The sequence below is a fragment of the Camellia sinensis genome, chromosome 7 (genome assembly GCF_055761805.1).
Source record: "Camellia sinensis isolate YWXY chromosome 7, ASM5576180v1, whole genome shotgun sequence".
NCBI lineage: Eukaryota > Viridiplantae > Streptophyta > Magnoliopsida > Ericales > Theaceae > Camellia > Camellia sinensis.
Genome location: NC_138967.1, coordinates 173319539 through 173336408, shown reverse-complemented (window position 1 = coordinate 173336408; position 16870 = coordinate 173319539). Strand labels below are relative to the sequence as shown.

The 16870-nt window shown below is 32.5% G+C and overlaps 1 protein-coding gene across 9 annotated transcripts; it reads left to right on the top strand.

Moving 5' to 3' along the window:
- Positions 1-7153: 7153 nt before the first annotated feature.
- On the top strand, positions 7154-16430 carry LOC114313997 (putative E3 ubiquitin-protein ligase ZFP1). 9 transcript variants are annotated; one of them, XM_082879862.1, is made up of 8 exons: positions 7203-7384; positions 9131-9212; positions 10850-10936; positions 12173-12957; positions 13849-14243; positions 14780-14878; positions 15074-15241; positions 16071-16430. In XM_082879862.1, the coding sequence occupies exons 4-8, from the start codon at positions 12201-12203 to the stop codon at positions 16227-16229; spliced, it is 1578 nt and encodes a 525-aa protein (XP_082735988.1). In that variant the 5' UTR covers positions 7203-7384; positions 9131-9212; positions 10850-10936; positions 12173-12200; the 3' UTR covers positions 16230-16430. The 9 variants fall into 9 exon arrangements, with proteins under 9 accessions (XP_028116227.2, XP_028116226.2, XP_082735988.1 ...); XM_082879863.1 differs by having other exon boundaries at positions 9442-10936; XM_028260425.2 differs by lacking the exon at positions 10850-10936 and having other exon boundaries at positions 7188-7384.
- Positions 16431-16870: the final 440 nt, after the last annotated feature.

The following is a 16870-nucleotide window of genomic DNA, read 5'->3' as shown; positions in this document are numbered from 1 at the left end:
TTTTGCAAATACATAATTTCAAATTTTTCCCTATAATTCAATATTGTAAATATTTTTTTAAAAGACTAATATTATACAAATAGAAAAATTTATTGTGAATTTCTTATTTTAAAATAAATTAATATAAAAAACAAATTTATTTATAATAATCATATTACCGCATTATTGTCAAAATTTAGTTATTTATTTTAAAAAAAAATTTGGGGGGTATGAATTAGAATAGAGATGAGATTGAGAAGTTTTTTTTCTTTCACAGGACTAATAAAAAAATAAAAGAAATCAAACACAAACTCAAACACAGGGAAGCCTTCAAATTGGTCCCAGATTTGAAACGGTCAACTGTGATCAAGATCTTGTTTGCTTTTGTCTTCCCAAATCTGTAATTCACTTCTTTCCAATACATAGGTCGATTGATATATACATACATATATATATACACACATTTCCAGAGACACATGATTTTCATTTTTCTTCTATTTTCTCTTCTCCAGGATCCCCAAATTCCTCATACATATACACACACATTTGCAGAGATATATTAATAGCGAAACTCACAACTGTTATGTTGCTGATAAAATCCACCCTTGTTCTGAGAGGATTTATGAAATGCTGCATGAACTCTTTCTACCGATGAAGGGAGACACTAATTTTACAGATTTTGAATATTTTATGTAATCAGTACACTGCATTGTGCCTAAGTTATGTGGTGGTGCAACGGACGGAGTGACTTCAAATATAAGAATATTTGAGATTAAAGAAAATTGACTTATTATCTTCTTTAATTCAAACTGTCATCATCAAAATTAAGGTCAATTATCATCAGGATTGCCTCTAGTCTATAAAAGTGGATCAGGCATGCAATCTTGCTATAGACTAAATTTGTTTTGGTAGCCAAAACTGGTCGCCAAAAAAGTGTTTTCTTGTAGTGTTGTTATATAACTATTTTCCCAACTTTGAAAATATTTGTAGAAATTGTGTGGTGCAACCACGGTAATAGTAGTTGTGGTGGTGGTGATGTGATGATAGTTATGAGGTGGTTTGATGATGTGATGTGGTGATGGTGATAGGATAGTGGTGACATAGATGGTGGTAGCATTGGGAATGATAGTGAATCTTCATCTACTAAGGCCTCTGTTGGGAAGACTAAAAAAGTCAAAAAGTCAGTTTTTAATCTATTTTTGGTCACATCATTCTCTTTATTTTTTTTATATGTTTTTCAAAAAAAATAAAAAAGTCAACTTTTAACCATGATAAGTATCGTTAATTTCATAATATCCTTTTAAGAGAATTAACCACGTTAAAAATTAAGTTGATCAGATATCGGTAGACATTTCAAAAAATATAAAATAACCCCTGAGATATTAATTCGTAATCATATTTCAATTTTAACTAGTGAATACCAATCTTGATCAAACAATCAATAATAAATCAACACAATGACTTAACATGGAAAAAATCATAATTGGATTACCTCTAATTGTGATAAAAAAATCACACGCCAAAGTCATAAAATAATCCACTAAGAAGACAAAAAAATAAATGAATTACACATGAGTACTCTCAGATACACAAAAAAATAAAAGATAAAGAGATAAAAGATGAACGAAAGACACACAGACAGATAGACAAACAGACAGAGAAAGAAGAGTGATGAGTGAAAGAGAGAAAAATAAGAGTGGTGGTAGTTGAATGGCATTTGCAGTAGTGGTAAATGTGGTAGAGAAGATAGGTGGTGGAGAGAGAGATGAGTGAGAGACGAATAGAGAAAAGAGATAGAGAGACAGAGAAAGAGAAAGAGACAGAGTGATGAGCGAGAAAGAGACAAAGTGGTCGCTAAAAGTGCATTTTTTTGTAGTGGATCGATAAATCGAAAGGGAGCTCAATAAATAAAGAAGACAGATAATTCAAAACTCTTTTCAAAACTTAGTTCAAATCAATTTTTAAATATTTTAAATATTTAAATATTTTAAAAATATTTTAATTTTGTGAGAGACAGATAAAGAAGAGAGATAGAGAGAGAGACACAAAGATAGAGTGATGAACGAGAGAGAGAGATAGACAACGTGGTTGCTAAAAGTGTATTTTCTTATAGTGGATCGATAAATTGAGAAGGAGCTCGATAAATAGAGAAGATGGGAGTAAGAAAGTGAGCAAGACGAACATAGTAAAAGAGAAATAGACAAATAGACAAGTAGACAGAGAGAGATAGAGAAGAGTGATGAGTGAGAGAGAGACAGGGAGAGAGAGATAGACAGAAAAAGAGATAGAGAGAGAAAGAGGAAGAGAGATGAAGAGATAGAAAAAAAGAGAGAAACAAAAGATGAGCGAGAGATAGACAACAACAGAGAGAAATAGAGCGAATATTTGCTGCTAATTTTTTTCGAGTCAATGAAAAATAGATCAGGCTTGTTAAATTAATATTTTTTAATTTTATTTATTGTTTATACTTTTTACTTTATTGGGGTTTTATGACTCAGTTTATGAAAAAAAAAATTACAAAATTTAGAAATATTTAGAAAGTATAAATTTAAAAATAAGTCATACAAATCTGATTTATTTACTTATAAGTCATGAGTGAATTTTTTTTACACACTTAGCCCTCGTTTTGATAATGAAATTTTTTTAAAACTTTTTAAATATATGTTTTGTGTCTGTAAAATGATGATTTCATTAGTACTGGTAATAATATTGAAAAATTTATTAACATGATAAATAATTGGGATATTTTGTCTTTTATTTGTGAATTTTGATTTATTCTTAATATTATTAGTGTTATTGAAATATGATGATGTAAAAAGTATAAATAGTTTAATTGTACTTTTTAAAAATAATAAATTTATTATTAAAAATTAAATTCATCAGACTGACCTGTAACTATGCCTTTAAATTTTTGCAATGTAAAACTATCGATAAACAGCCAATAACAAGTTGCCCATTTTAGCATACCTTTCGCGTGAGGGCCCAATTATTAAAAGATGTGTTCAACCATCAAATGAAAGCCGACTACTTCTTCCATCTAAAAATAATAATCTATTTTCAGAATTTAATTTCTTTTTATAATACAATTATTACATTTTAAAAATATTAATTTTTCAAAATTACCTTTTGATAGTATATTTTTTTAGACATATCAATTGTCATAATTGTACTTTTTGTATTATTAATGGATTTTAAAAAAAGGAGAAAATAAGAAATTCATATTATTTTAATAATTAATTTTTAAAAAAATTAATATTTTGAGATAATAAAAAAAATAAGATATTAATATTTTTGGATGGTGGGTATACAACCTCTTAATAACAAATAAAAATAAAAATAATTAATTTTCTTATTTTCATTCGGCTACCAAACAATTTAGTAGCTGAAAGTAGGTATACAGCGACTAAAAGAAATTTTGTCGCGGAAACTTGACATTTGGCGACCAAAGGTTTGGTCGGGAAAGATTAAAAATTAATTTTTTAATTTTCATTCGGCTACCAAACAATTTAGTAGCCGAAAGTAGGTATACAGCGACTAAAAGAAATTTTGTCGCGGAAACTTGACATTTGGCGACCAAAGGTTTGGTCGGAAAAGATTAAAAATTAATTTTTTAATTTTCATTCAGCTACCAAAAAATTTAGTAGCTAAAGGTACCTCTACGGCTACTAAATTTTTATTTAGTCGCCAATTGTCATATTTTTAGCTACTAAAAATTGTTTTAGTCGCTAATTGTAATATCTTTAGCTACTAAATTTTTTTTAGTAGCCAATAATCAACATTCCCCTACTAAGAAAAATTAGTAGCTAAAAGTTGACTTTTGCCGACTAATATTATTTTTGGTAGCCAAATCCGTGACTTTTGGCGACTAAATTAGTTTTGGTAGCTAAAAGTGGTCGGCAAAAACGCTTTTTCTTGTAGTGGCCAATCGGCGAGGTGAGGAATGAGACCAAAAGACAGTGGCGATGAATCGACATGAATGAATGAGATGAAATGTGTGGGTTAATTAGGTTTAGTTGAAGAATTATTGTGTGTGGGGGAGTATTTGTGTGATGGATGTGTATGTGTGTAATCTATGGCTAAAATTTCATGTTGTGTGTGTAGCGTGTAGCACATGAACTTTTTTTTCATCAGCTGCGGGTCGGGTCGGTTAGAACCGCGGGTTGGCAAATTTTCACCCGTCACCCACGCTGGCCCGCCAGAGTTGGAACCCCAACCCGCCCAACATAGTTCAAAAAATGCGCCGTTCGGAGCGATTCAGAGCTGTATTGGCGGTACTATGCACACTCCTAATTGTAGCCAAACAGAGACCATGAAAATCGCACGTTCGGAGGTTTTTTCCCGCACGTATATAACCCTCTCTGCACGTAAAGTGGAATTTCCCGCACATGCGACCGTATATCGAAATTCATGCCTGGTGTTTGGAACTTGTTTTGAAAAAACTGAAGGTAAAAAAAATAAATAGCTAGATTAGGGTTCTGGAAATTTTCAAAATATAAGAGGGGCTAATGTTTGAAGAGAAAGGTTCTCAAGCTTCAAGAACATCATCCATCGGGGTTTCCTCTTCCTCTTCCTCTTCCCATTCCTCTATGAATGGCTAGTTCTTCTATTTTTAGGGTTTTGACAAAATCCTAGCCAAGTAAATAGAGTTTTTTCTTTGGTTTTCATTGTTATAATAGTATGAACGAGTTGTATGGTGTTTAAGAAGTTTTTTAAATATATTTTTCATGATTTTCTTCAAGTATTCTATTTTCTATGATTGTTGAATGCTTTCTATGCAATGGTCTTCTATTCTTTCATATTAAAGGTATTAGACGAGCCACACTACGAGAGATGAGTAATGTTGCTACCTAACTTAGAGTGAACAACTCGTGTTACTTGAGATGGTTCGTATCTATACATTGAACGTGATAACTCTCTTGATCAATGTTTCAAATTTGTAATTGTAAAGTATTATTTAGTTAGAACCGTAACGCAATTGATTTCTAAATTGAGACCTTATTTATGTAGCTAGTGGTGAATTTGTTACCTCAGGTTTTTCCAAAAATCACTATCTTCAACTTCAATTTTAATTACTAGTTTAATCTTTTAGTTTTTTTTTTATAATTATTATTAGTCTATGAACTATCATCTTATTGATCAAAATTAATTTAGAAATTTAACAATTAAATTAGTTTAATTTCACATTTGTCCCTGTGGATCTATACCTGAACTTATCATTGTTCTAAGAAATTTTTTGTAGTTTAGTGTTTATTTTTAGTGTGTAAAACGACCCACCACCTTGTCTGTTTAATTTTTTTCCCAATCTATTTAGAAGTCGTGGGTTTCTTTCTCTATATGTTTAAAATCTATCAATTTCTTTTTATTTCTGTTAAAAATCTGTCTACGTAAAATTATATCTGTTGAAATTTTATTCTATCTGTTCAATTTTTTGAACCTATCTCAACATATTTGTTTAATTTTTTGAACAAATATGAGCCTTTTGGAGAGTGGAGAGAGGAGAGAGTGATCTATTCAATTTATTTTTTGTCTGTTTAAATCTAATACAATCAAATCTATGTTGAGGCACTTTAGATTAGTGTTGCTAAACTTGCTCAGTTTGGAACCTATGGTTCATACCAATAAAGACTACGCAATTAACATCAACAATTTGGAATTGCTAAACAAAGAGTTTTCAAGAACAAAAACAATTTCATTATTTCACGAGTCTTAAATCGGAAACAATACATAAAAATAACAAAATATCAATATTCTTCGCTATAAGACCATTCAAGTTCACGAAATATATCAAATGAGTGAAGTTGAGCGTGAGATCCTCATCTGAATCGAAGCTCACTCTCTCCACAAAGAACTATGTTCGAATTTGGAAAATCGAAGAATTGTGTTCAAATATGGAAAATCTAAAAAATCAAATAATTGTTTCGTGAACTTGGAAAATTTGGAAAATTAAGAAAAAAAAATGAAAACACATTTTAGATCTAAGAACTGCATTCAAATATAGAAAATTGAACTATAGAGAGAGAAATATTGGGATCTAAGGCTTGGAGAGAGTCAAGATCCAAATTTGGAGTTCAGAGATCTGAAGCGGCAAAGATAAGAAGTTGCCGTAATGAATGACGGTGTTACAACGATGGCGATTGGTGGTAAAGTAGGGTTTTATCGAGAGAAAGAAAGAGAGGACTATGACATTTTGGTGAATCCATTTAAAAATAGAAAAAGAATGATCGACAGCTCCACTGCCCGTCGACGATGGAGACATTAAGCTCAGTTACGACAATGTTATTGATTTCGATGAGAAAACCATTTCAATAACATAATCAACGCGACAGTGCAGAAGCCGTGTTGGGAGCTAGACGAGTAAGAGTCCGCTGTGATCGATAAGTTTGGTGATTGAAGATAATCTACAAAGAAAAAGAGACGGTAGAGGGAAATTAAAAAGATGAGAGAAAAGACAGATAGGGGGTTTGGTTTAGGGTTTAGTTTCCACAGTGTGTACCATATGTATAGATGGCTATTTTGGTCACTTTGCCTAAATTTTAGCGTTTGGTTCTTTGGCTAAACAAAATCTAAATTTGAATTTATGAGCCAAGTGTTCTTTTAATAATATGATAAAATATATATTAATTAATAATATAGTTAATTTCATTAATTTATAGAAGAATAATTAAAAAATTTATTTTGTTTACTAATTTTTTAAAATAAAAATTTTCAATAAGAGAATATTTGTAATTTCTAAGTAATCGGTATTTTAAATTTATGAAAAAAAAAATTCAGTATGTTTGATTTGAGTTTTCTGGATTAAATTTTTTAAAAACTGAATTTTTTGGTTTTCGTATTCTTTTGTTTTTAGTGAATATTTTTTAAATTTTAAACATTGTTTTACTTTTTAAGATTAGATGTATCTAAAAAGTAAAAAAATTGTGAAAAAATATTTTAAAAAATCAATAAATACATAAAAATATACTGAATTCTTATATTTTTTTTTTGTATTTTTGGTATTTAGTGATTTTTTAAAAGATTTTTTTTACAATTTTTTTACTTTTTAGGTGTATTTATGTTAGGTGTATCTAAAAAATAAAAAAATTACTTAAAATATTAAAAAAATTCAGTAAAACAAAAAAATACGAAAAATAAAAACAAAAAATAAAAATGTAAAATTTTCAAAAAAATATTTTCTGAAAAATGAGAACACTCCATTGAAAAATAAAAACAAACAAACTCGAATTGCCATCAGTTACAAAAGCAAACAGCCACGTAGCAGTAACGGTACAAATATGGACGAACTACAACAACTCCAGATGATTCTCCATTGAATTTCTCTCTCTCTCCCTCTTTACGTTTCACAAAGATTTCTCTATGTTATTTCATGATCTCTCTTTCTCTCTCGCTCTGATCAAGGCCCAATTTGGTTTGTTCTTTCGTTACTCTCTAAAATTTCCCTAATTCTCACTTGATTTTCAATTTATTTTTTCTTTTTTGTGATTTTCAATCCTACCATATGTACGCATTAATATGTATCTACAGGCTCAGATACACATTAGCATTCGAAAGAAAGTTCAATTGCAGGCTTTACATGGATTATAATCAACAATGTTTCCATTTCGTTGTTGATTAGAAATTAGGGTTTTTTTTTTGCCCCTTTTGATTGTTGCAAGAGTGCACAAACTACGTTTACATTGGTTGCCGATAATTGCAAAAGCTAGCACTTTGAGTATCTGATTTATTTTTATTTTTATTTTTTTTTAATATTTTATTTAGTTATAGAGGTGACCCTTGTAATTCTAGCAGAAATCATGTTGAGGGTCTTTTTACCTTCTAACAAATGAAAACTTGACCCAGCAAAGCTACATAGCAAGCTGTATTATGAAAAATTTCTAAATTTAAAAGTTCATATTTTTTTCCCCACATTGTTCTCAGCAAACAAATGGAGTCTTAGTTGTTAATTAGGGTTACTTTTTATTTGTGAAGCTACAAACTTAATGGGTATTTTTTTTTTATGCAAGGGAACAATTTTACAGGGCTGTTTCTCTTTTATAATAATTTATTTTTTAACAAAGTTTGTAGCTATTTTAATAAATTTTAACAAATTTCAAGTCATGAACTATGCTTTTAGATATTACAAAATGCTCTTAGGCTAATGATAAAAATGAGGACAAATGCCCATAAGGAAAGGCAGTAATTAAACAAGTGACTGGATGCCATTAAAAACCTTGGACACTTAAATTATTGTTTGGTTGCTTCTCATTGTACTTCTTAAATTTTAGCAACTGAATTATTTCTAAGTTTTGATTTGTAAGAGAGGTTGAAGGTGGCTGGATTGGTTTGACCTAAGTTCAAGAAATGCGATTCTTGCATTTGGCAACTTGAAGTGAGTATTCGTGTTCAACAAGATTTGATTAGGGTAAATGCATCTTAAATGGTTTACAACCTACTTTAGATGTTAAATGAAGGTTGGAAAGAGGTTGGAGTCAGAGTTGGGTTGAGATTAGAAGAAGAAAAATAAGTTTGAACCATTTTAGGTTAAGCCATAATTTATCGGTTAGCACGTCACATTGTAGAAAAAATGGCCATATTTTTCTCAAAAAAACTGGAATCTTGCACCATTTGTTGCATTGGAAACTAGACTTATAGGTCTTTCTAGTGGTATGAGGCTTGCAGTCTAGGATCTTTTCCAGTTGAAGACAACAATTTTGTGTCAAAGTTGACCCAAAATTGACATCAACGTTGTTTTTTTTTTTTTTTTTTCCTCTCTAGAATGTTAGGATGTTTAAATGGGCATAGTTTCTTCATTTGAACTCTAATTTAGGCCTATAAACTAGGGGTTTACAAAATTAGAAATCCACTTTTCTATGGCATTAATCTCACCTTTAGATTCTCATTATATCAGGAGATATGATCAGTATAGTGCACCTATCTCAAGCTGGTCACTGTAGCTAAACTCTAATTTGTAACATTCTTTCATATTTAGTGTATTTCTTAGTTACTTTAAATCATGTTTTACTTTGCATACTATATGTCAATGAGATCAAGCGATTCTGAGTCTCAAAATGAGTTATGGTTTATATATTAATGTATTTCATGTGTATGTGTAGTTACAACATGCGTAATATTTAGGGTATGATGTTTACTAGTATCAATTTGTTGTATGTCTTAGGGGTGAAGAAGATTATTATGCCTATGTTCCCTTCACCCAGAGAGTGAGTCTAAGCCTCAGTTAAATCGACAGTGTGAATAAGGTAAGTGTAATAAATTATATATACTGAAAACTAAACTTATGATACTATGAAAATTATGTTCTCGTTTTTAAGTATGGTGTTTCTATACATGGAAATGATTTTGTGTTGGTTATTTACGATTATTGGATCAATTATTATTCTTAAATGCCATTTGGATTCATTATGTGATGGCTTTTTCTAGTGAACGTGTTGTATCTCATACATGTCCTGCACGTGTTGTATCTTGCAGTTTTTTGAAAATTGTCAAGTGAACATATTGGTGTTGTGTTCGTGTTAGGTTGCATGTTTGAGTTCGTTCTTCTTAGGTCATGCTTTGGGAGGTATGACAAGCATTGGGGATTGTATCATAATCTACGAAGTTAGGTATGATACGCTATCCGAGATATTACATATCTTGGTCAAAGTCCCTTTGTCTCCAAGACTAGTCAAGGTGGACCCACCATGCCATTTTGGGGGTGGGCGAGGCGAACCTTGACAAACCCATGGCTATAGCCTCGAAGCCACAATCCTCCAATGATCCCAAGTGGTTGTCCTAGGCCCTGCTCACAGCCTAGTTGAAGTGATAGTTGACTTTGTTCTTGAATTGTTCTCTGTAAGGGAGGCGATCAATGGAAGTTGCTTGCCATGCGCAAGCGACTGTTTTGGCGGCTGCTTGGATGGGGCAGCAAGCAGCCTTTTGGCAGTTGCTCGCTGAGGCAATCCATGAGGGAACACAGTGTTTGGCAGCTGGGACTCAGACTTGGTTTGTTCAGAGAGGTCCATATGAGGTGCTCTGCGGTTGGACCACATTTCGTCTTCTTTTGTCAACACATGGCTGTATGGATGTAGCTGTTGAGATGACGTAGTGGAGATGGACACATACCTACTACACACAATCAATTCATTGTTATGAATTCAACTTGTTTTCTTTTCTATTTTTGGGCATTCTTATAGCTTATTTGTAATCTTTTAAAGATGCCTTTTTTTGTAATTTTTGTAGTATTTTTTAATTTTAATTCCTATGTTGCCTCTGTTTTAATTTGCTATCTGCTACAACTTTTAAGAGATTATGGTCTCCTTTCCATCCAAACAAAAGGGAACTTGAGAAGAGCTAAAGGAACAGGAGTGAGTTCAAAACTTGACAAGAACTTAAGAATGTGGTTTCCACTGTGTATTGAGGAATTTGGTTTCTTTCTATTTTTGGTAGCCTTCATTTCGTTCATACTTTCAAAACTTGAAAAGAACTAAAGAACGTGGTTTCCATTGTGTACTGAGGAATATGGTTTCTTTTTATTTTTAGTTTTGGTAGTTTACATTGTGTTCATACTTGCCACAAAAAAAAAAAAAAAATCCATTTTTTTCAATTGTTAGTACCATACTTCTCTTCCTTATTTTTTTCTTTTTTTATTTATAATATAATATGATAAAAATCTTCAACAGATGTCTCTAGTATAGACTCTTTTGTTTTTTTCATTCTTAAATATCCTTGTCTTTCCATGACTATAATTTCGTGTTTGAAGCATGATGGATCTTGTTTGTTTAAGTTCTTTCTTGCCTATATATATATATAGAGTGGCTTTTCATTCTCTCTCCATTCTTTGCCACAAAACATTTTCGGGTATGATTCCATCCTGAGGTTGATGCCCATACATGGACAGTGGCCTTGTAAAAGGTGAACATGTAAATTTCTCAACGAAAAGGAGAATGGATTGGAAACTTCTCCAAGCATATTTCATGTGCATTGGGTGAGTGGAATCATTAGTAATTCATTCTTTCATTTTACCTTTGCTTACTCCATTTGAGTCTTCCCTTTTCCATCTTTCAGGGGTTGGCTGAGCTTCTCCTTTGGACGTATGAGTGTTCTTGATGATTAATAGCTAGAAGTTTTGTGGTACTAGAAACATGTTTGTTTATGTGGTTATGTGCTTGTTTAGCAGTAAATTGGTGATCTAGAAACAAAAGACAAGAAGCAACCACCCCTTTCCCCCAACTAATGGGAAAAATAGGCATATGGGCAACTGTAGTTGGTCTCAATCATTTGAAAGTTTTGAGTTCATTATATTTATGGACATCACTGCCTGCGTCAACCACAAGGGGAATTTAAAATGTAGCAATTTGTATGGAATTTAAGTGTATCACTTGTCTGACATTGGATAGGATTGGTCCTCATTCCTTACCCCTTTAAACTGTGGAAGCTGCTGCTTATAATTTCTGCAATGTTATTTGCAAAGTTGATTTTTTAAACAGCGTTAAGTGGATGGTAAAAGGTGTTGGTGGTCTTTGTAAATGCACAATCCATGTGTGAGTTTTTGATAGAACCCAAAATTGACAGGCAGTTATCTTGGTGAAGAGGTGACCTTGGCAATTGGATTTTGTGGTAGGCTCACTGTGCCTCCTTAGGGCACAAGACTTGTAATGGTCAATATCCATGTCTTCAAACTCAGCATATTTATGGTTTTGGTTCTTTTCTTGTGCCTCGATCGCCTTTTTTCTTTTTGTTCCTTTGAGTGAGAGAAAGGCCTTTGATTAATAATTTGAGATGAGAGAAGGCATACATGGTGATCAGGTTGTCAATTGTTTGTCATATCTCCCACTTTTAGGTTTTAAATAAAATATGTGTGCAGATATACTCTGTGCTTTCATAGATTTTCTTTTGTATACCTAGTCCCTTGAAATCAATCACCTGATTACCAGAACCTAACCATGCAATTATTTGTCCCATGTGATGGGGTTCATTAGAATTATGAGTTTAATAACGACAACTCTATGGGCTGTCATTAAGGTGAAGATAGTGCCAAAATTGGTAAAAATTTCAATTCATTTTCACGTATTCCCAAACACCTCTATTGAAATTTATGCACATTTCACACATTTCTATACACTTTTGACACGTGCATATAGGCATTAGCATTTTCCTTGGTTAGTTGCAAGTGATCAATCTAACCGTTTTTTTACACTCACGATATTTCCACTTGAAGCAGGAATTATCCAGTTATTTGATTTGATAAAATGGGGCAAAGGAATATGCTGTGCCCTAGTCAGATGATTGACTTGGAGCTGGATGAAGAAGCCCAGTCCCATGTCCGTCTCGAGCCTTGTGTTCTTTTCGGGAGCATAGGAAATTGTCCACAGCCTAATGTCCACTCGATATTACCAGCTGCTGGGAACCCAACTCATTTTGATATCCATCATCTACCAGACAGCCATGAAAATGCTTTGTTTTATGGGATGGCACAGTACAATGGTTTTCAGCATCATCATGCATCTAATTACTATAATCCATATATGACTCCATCTGGTGCCGGAATTTTCCCCCTCTCAATAAATCAAGGGTCTCATGATCTATCACCATCCTCTAGCAATGGTGGAATTATTGGAGTCCCTATAGATGACTATAGAATGAGCAATCACTTCATGGTTGGTGTTGGAGTTCCATCTAAGATGAAAAATGCTGAAGGGATGCCGGGAAGTTTCCAGTATTGTAATGCTTTAGCGGGCCCCAGTTCTGCAATCACCCTTCTAAATAGAAGGCCTGTTGAACCTGTGGCTAGTCCTATGGAAGTTGGATCTCATCAAAGTGTATCAGGCGCTATTGGACCGGACTTTGTGTTGGCACATAACCGTAACCATTTGATTCAAACGACTTATGTTGGGCCGGCCTTTCAGACTGCCAGTTCTCCCTGGTTGGACCATCAGTTCCACACTAATGGTGGTGATGGAGGCACTCTGACTTGGAGTCAGGCACCTGCTATAACCTACTTGCACGGTAATTTTCTTAGGGTCTATAGTGTTATCTATTCTTTAGCCTTTATTTTCTTTTTCCGACAAAAAAATATAAAAATATAACCAGTGGCAACTAAAACCTTCAAATGAGAAACAAAATTTCCATTTGTTTCCATCGGAAAATGAAACACTTGTGTTTTCATGAAACACACTGCTACATGGAGGGACACACCATAACACACTGCAATAAACCAAAACAATTAGTCGGATTTTTTTTATAGATTTTTTTACTATTTTTTTTAGAAAAATATAAATGGTATTTTACTATGTAGTAAATTTTATATACATTAATAATATACTCTTTTAAGTAAAATTTTATACACTTTTAGAATCATTTGCACTTGTGTTTAATCTTAAGTTACTGGACAATACTAAACAAGTTTTGGTTCATAGAAATATTGATTACTCTTGCTCTTTTTTGTGAACACTATGTAAAATCTCAGTATGTTTAATTAATCAATTATGGAACTTGTATACATTTAGATAACTTATGTTTTCAATTATTTCTATGTATTTTCAAATTCTTTTGTTGCTTCTTAAATGTTTCCGAAATGTTTTTGTTTCCATATTAATCGAAATGACACATGGAAACGAAATTTTGATCCTTGCCTTCAAATGGAAAGTTTCATCCCACTTGTCTTGTGTAACTTATCCTTCAAAAGTTCAGTGGAATCTGTTCCACCCACTCTCATCTAGTGAGTGGTACATGACTACTATTTTTTGCTGAAGGCACCATTAGTATAGTTGTGTTCCATGGAAAAGCGAGGAAAATATTCCAATTTGTTCCTACATCCTAGTATGCCATTGGTGATATATTCTTAAACCTATAAGAATTGAACTAATTTCTCTCTCTCTCTCTCTCTCCTGATTTCAGGGAGTAGTGTTAGTGGTGGACGCACAGAGCCAGGAACCATGGGTGTATATCAAGAGACAGCTAGCAATAGAAGTTCAACAACTATCATGCATCTTCCTCCCTTCCACCAAGGGCACCACAATCTTCATCATCCACCACATCCTATGCAAGGATTGAGAGGCCAGAATATCAATTTCCATTCCCAAGTAGCAACATCTTCTCATAGACTTTCAACAAGTAGCACTTCACACACCCGTATGAATCCTTTCCAGGATGTTGTGGAGGTGGGGCCTAGATATGTGGGGCCTGTTCCACCAACTAGCCCTAGGATATACCAGCCCCATCAAAGGGTACTCATACCTGAGGCAACCATGAGGCACCGTAACCTTCCTCACTTGAGAATTCTGCCAGCAGATGTAATCTTTTCTCTATATTTCAGTTTTATGATTTTGCTTACCCAAAAAACAAACTATAATTTACAGTTGTATGATTCCGTTTTATCGGAGTTGTGCGCTTAGGTGTTGTTTGGTAACATTTACATTTTATTTGCCTAAAACATTAAACTCGATTATGTTTATTTTTGGTATAAAAAAAATTAAAAAAAGCTTGGTACACACATGGAAGGTGGTTGTTGGAGGAGATCACCAATGGTGGTGATGAGCTATGGGTGGTGGCTACAGGTGGTGGGAGAATTTTTTTCTAAAACAACATTTTTTTGGACAAGAATTTAATAAATTTTGTAAACTGTTCGCAAGTTTTTGAAAACAAAAGTAGATACCAAATGAGTTTTTGCTTACAGTTTTCAAACATTTTGTAAATATAAATATAAAACTGTAAAAATTAACATTACCTAATAGACCCTTAGTGATTATCTTTTATTGTTTACCATTGTCTTTGTATTGTTTACTATGTGTATGTAAATTGGCTAAACAGTTTTGGTTGATGTATGTAGGAAGTCGCCACGCTAGAGATTTCTGGCTATTATGAAGTAGGGAATTCCATTGATCGCCACCGAGATTTGCGCTTGGATATCGATCATATGTCATATGAGGTAACTTGAGGATTTACTTTTCTTATCATGAAATGGTTGATGTTTTAATGAAATAATAGAAAATCATTTTGCCGGAGAATCCAATAGAGAATTAGTATATATTAGAACAACCTTCCCATGTTGTTTTGATTTTCCAGAAGTTGATTAATTGTTATGCCAACTAATTTAACCGGAAAATCTTAAATTCTATTCCAGGAGCTTCTTGCATTGGGAGAACAGATTGGCAATGTTACGACCGGGTTGTCAGAGGAGACCATCACAAGTCATCTGAAAACCAGAACATATATTTCATCTACTCTTTGTATGAATCCGGAAGAAGCGGCTTGTGCTGATCAGGATACTGATTTCTGTGTCATATGTCAGGTATTGACGTTACTTTGACTTTATATTATTTTAACGGTTAAAAAATGTGAACATACTCGATGCTCTGAATATACTTGAATATGCAAGCAGTGTCCATGGGTTCACATGTAATTCAATAGTTCATGTTTCTTTTTAGAATAATCTGCCTCACTTTTTGCTCAAATTACTGGTAAAACTAGCATTGCTGGTGTCGGTTTCCTTCTTCGTTGGCCTTTTCATTTCTTGTTCCACTATTATGTTTGTGTTTGACATTCTGAGTTCTCAGATGAATTTCTGCTGCATATCGTCACTGTCATTGTCTTTAATGGTTTTCTGATTCCTTCTGTTTGGGATCCGCTAAAAAAGTCACATTTTTTTCCAATTTTGTCTTTAGTGATTTTTTTTAGATTTGGGTCAAAAAAATTTACTTTTCAAGTATGTTAGTCTAGAATGATCTAAAAAGAAATTAATTAATTAATTTTTTTTAAAAAAAAATCCAAAAAAATTCCCAAAAGACAAAAAGCTAAGAATGTAGACTCTTTTTTTTTTTTTATTTTATTTTATTTTATATATAAACTTTTCAGGTCCATCAAGTTGAGTAGAACTTGAAAGTGTAAATTTTTTGAAATTATATATATTTTTTTAAAAAGTTAACTAAAAACGAAAAAAGTCAATAAAAAAGTTGATAAAAAAAGCAAGCATCTTTGCTTTTCCTCTTCTATTAATGTTATGATTTATTTTTTTCTTATTACTTCCTGTTCTGATATTCATTGTCATGATTAATCAAACTTGAAGACTAAATTACTTGTGTCGTTGATGACTGATGACTGTAAATTTGGGTATTTTTCAGACGGATTATAAGAACCTAGAAAAGATTGGAGCTCTCGATTGTGGACATGAGTACCATGTAGATTGTGTAAAAAAGTGGTTGCTCATCAAGAACACCTGCCCTATCTGCAAATCCGTAGCATTAACCGCAGAAAGAAAGGGTTTCTACAGAGAGGGTTGATGAATTCTGCTCCTAATCTACTTGTTTTAGTAGAACTGTTATATATAATGTTTATTTATACATACCTAGAGTCAACCCTTTCCAAAACATTTATTTGTTGGCCTCATGTTCATCAAACTTGTACAGACTTTTTCATTTGGTGTTTGATCATCATCCATCATGTATTTTGAAAGCTTTATGTATATATGTTTAATTTGAAAATTGATTATTTTGTTTATTATTGCTGCAAGTATGCTAGGGTTTTGAAAATTCATTTATGTAGCATCATCCACTTTAGAAAGGACATGGCATTCCTCTTTTTTTTTTCTTTTTTTTTTTTTATTAAATCCAAAAAAAAAAGAACAAACAAATTCAACTGATGTTCTGTTCGATTGCCTAGAAAATGCTAGAAAAATACAGGTGCACAGTTTGAGATTATGATGTAGATTGTGATATATATATGTGTGTGTAAAATTTGAGGTTGTGGATTGTTGGAGCTAAATTGTTTGGGTAGGCAAAAAATGTGTCTATAAGCACTATGAAAATGCTAATTTTATGTAATTATAGGGCTTACCGGGATCTTGAACGACTTTCATGCAGGGATGTAAAGGATATCATTAAGTTTCTTTAATAAGACAGTGGATCATATTCTATGCTTATCT

Coding starts and splice junctions, on each gene's coding strand:
- LOC114313997 (XM_028260426.2), top strand. CDS start 12,201: ATGGGGCAAAGGAATATGCTGTGCCCTAGTCAGATGATTGACTTGGAG. Junction 14,244..14,779: donor TGAGAATTCTGCCAGCAGAT/GTAATCTTTTCT, acceptor TGATGTATGTAG/GAAGTCGCCACGCTAGAGAT. Junction 15,242..16,070: donor ATTTCTGTGTCATATGTCAG/GTATTGACGTTA, acceptor GGTATTTTTCAG/ACGGATTATAAGAACCTAGA.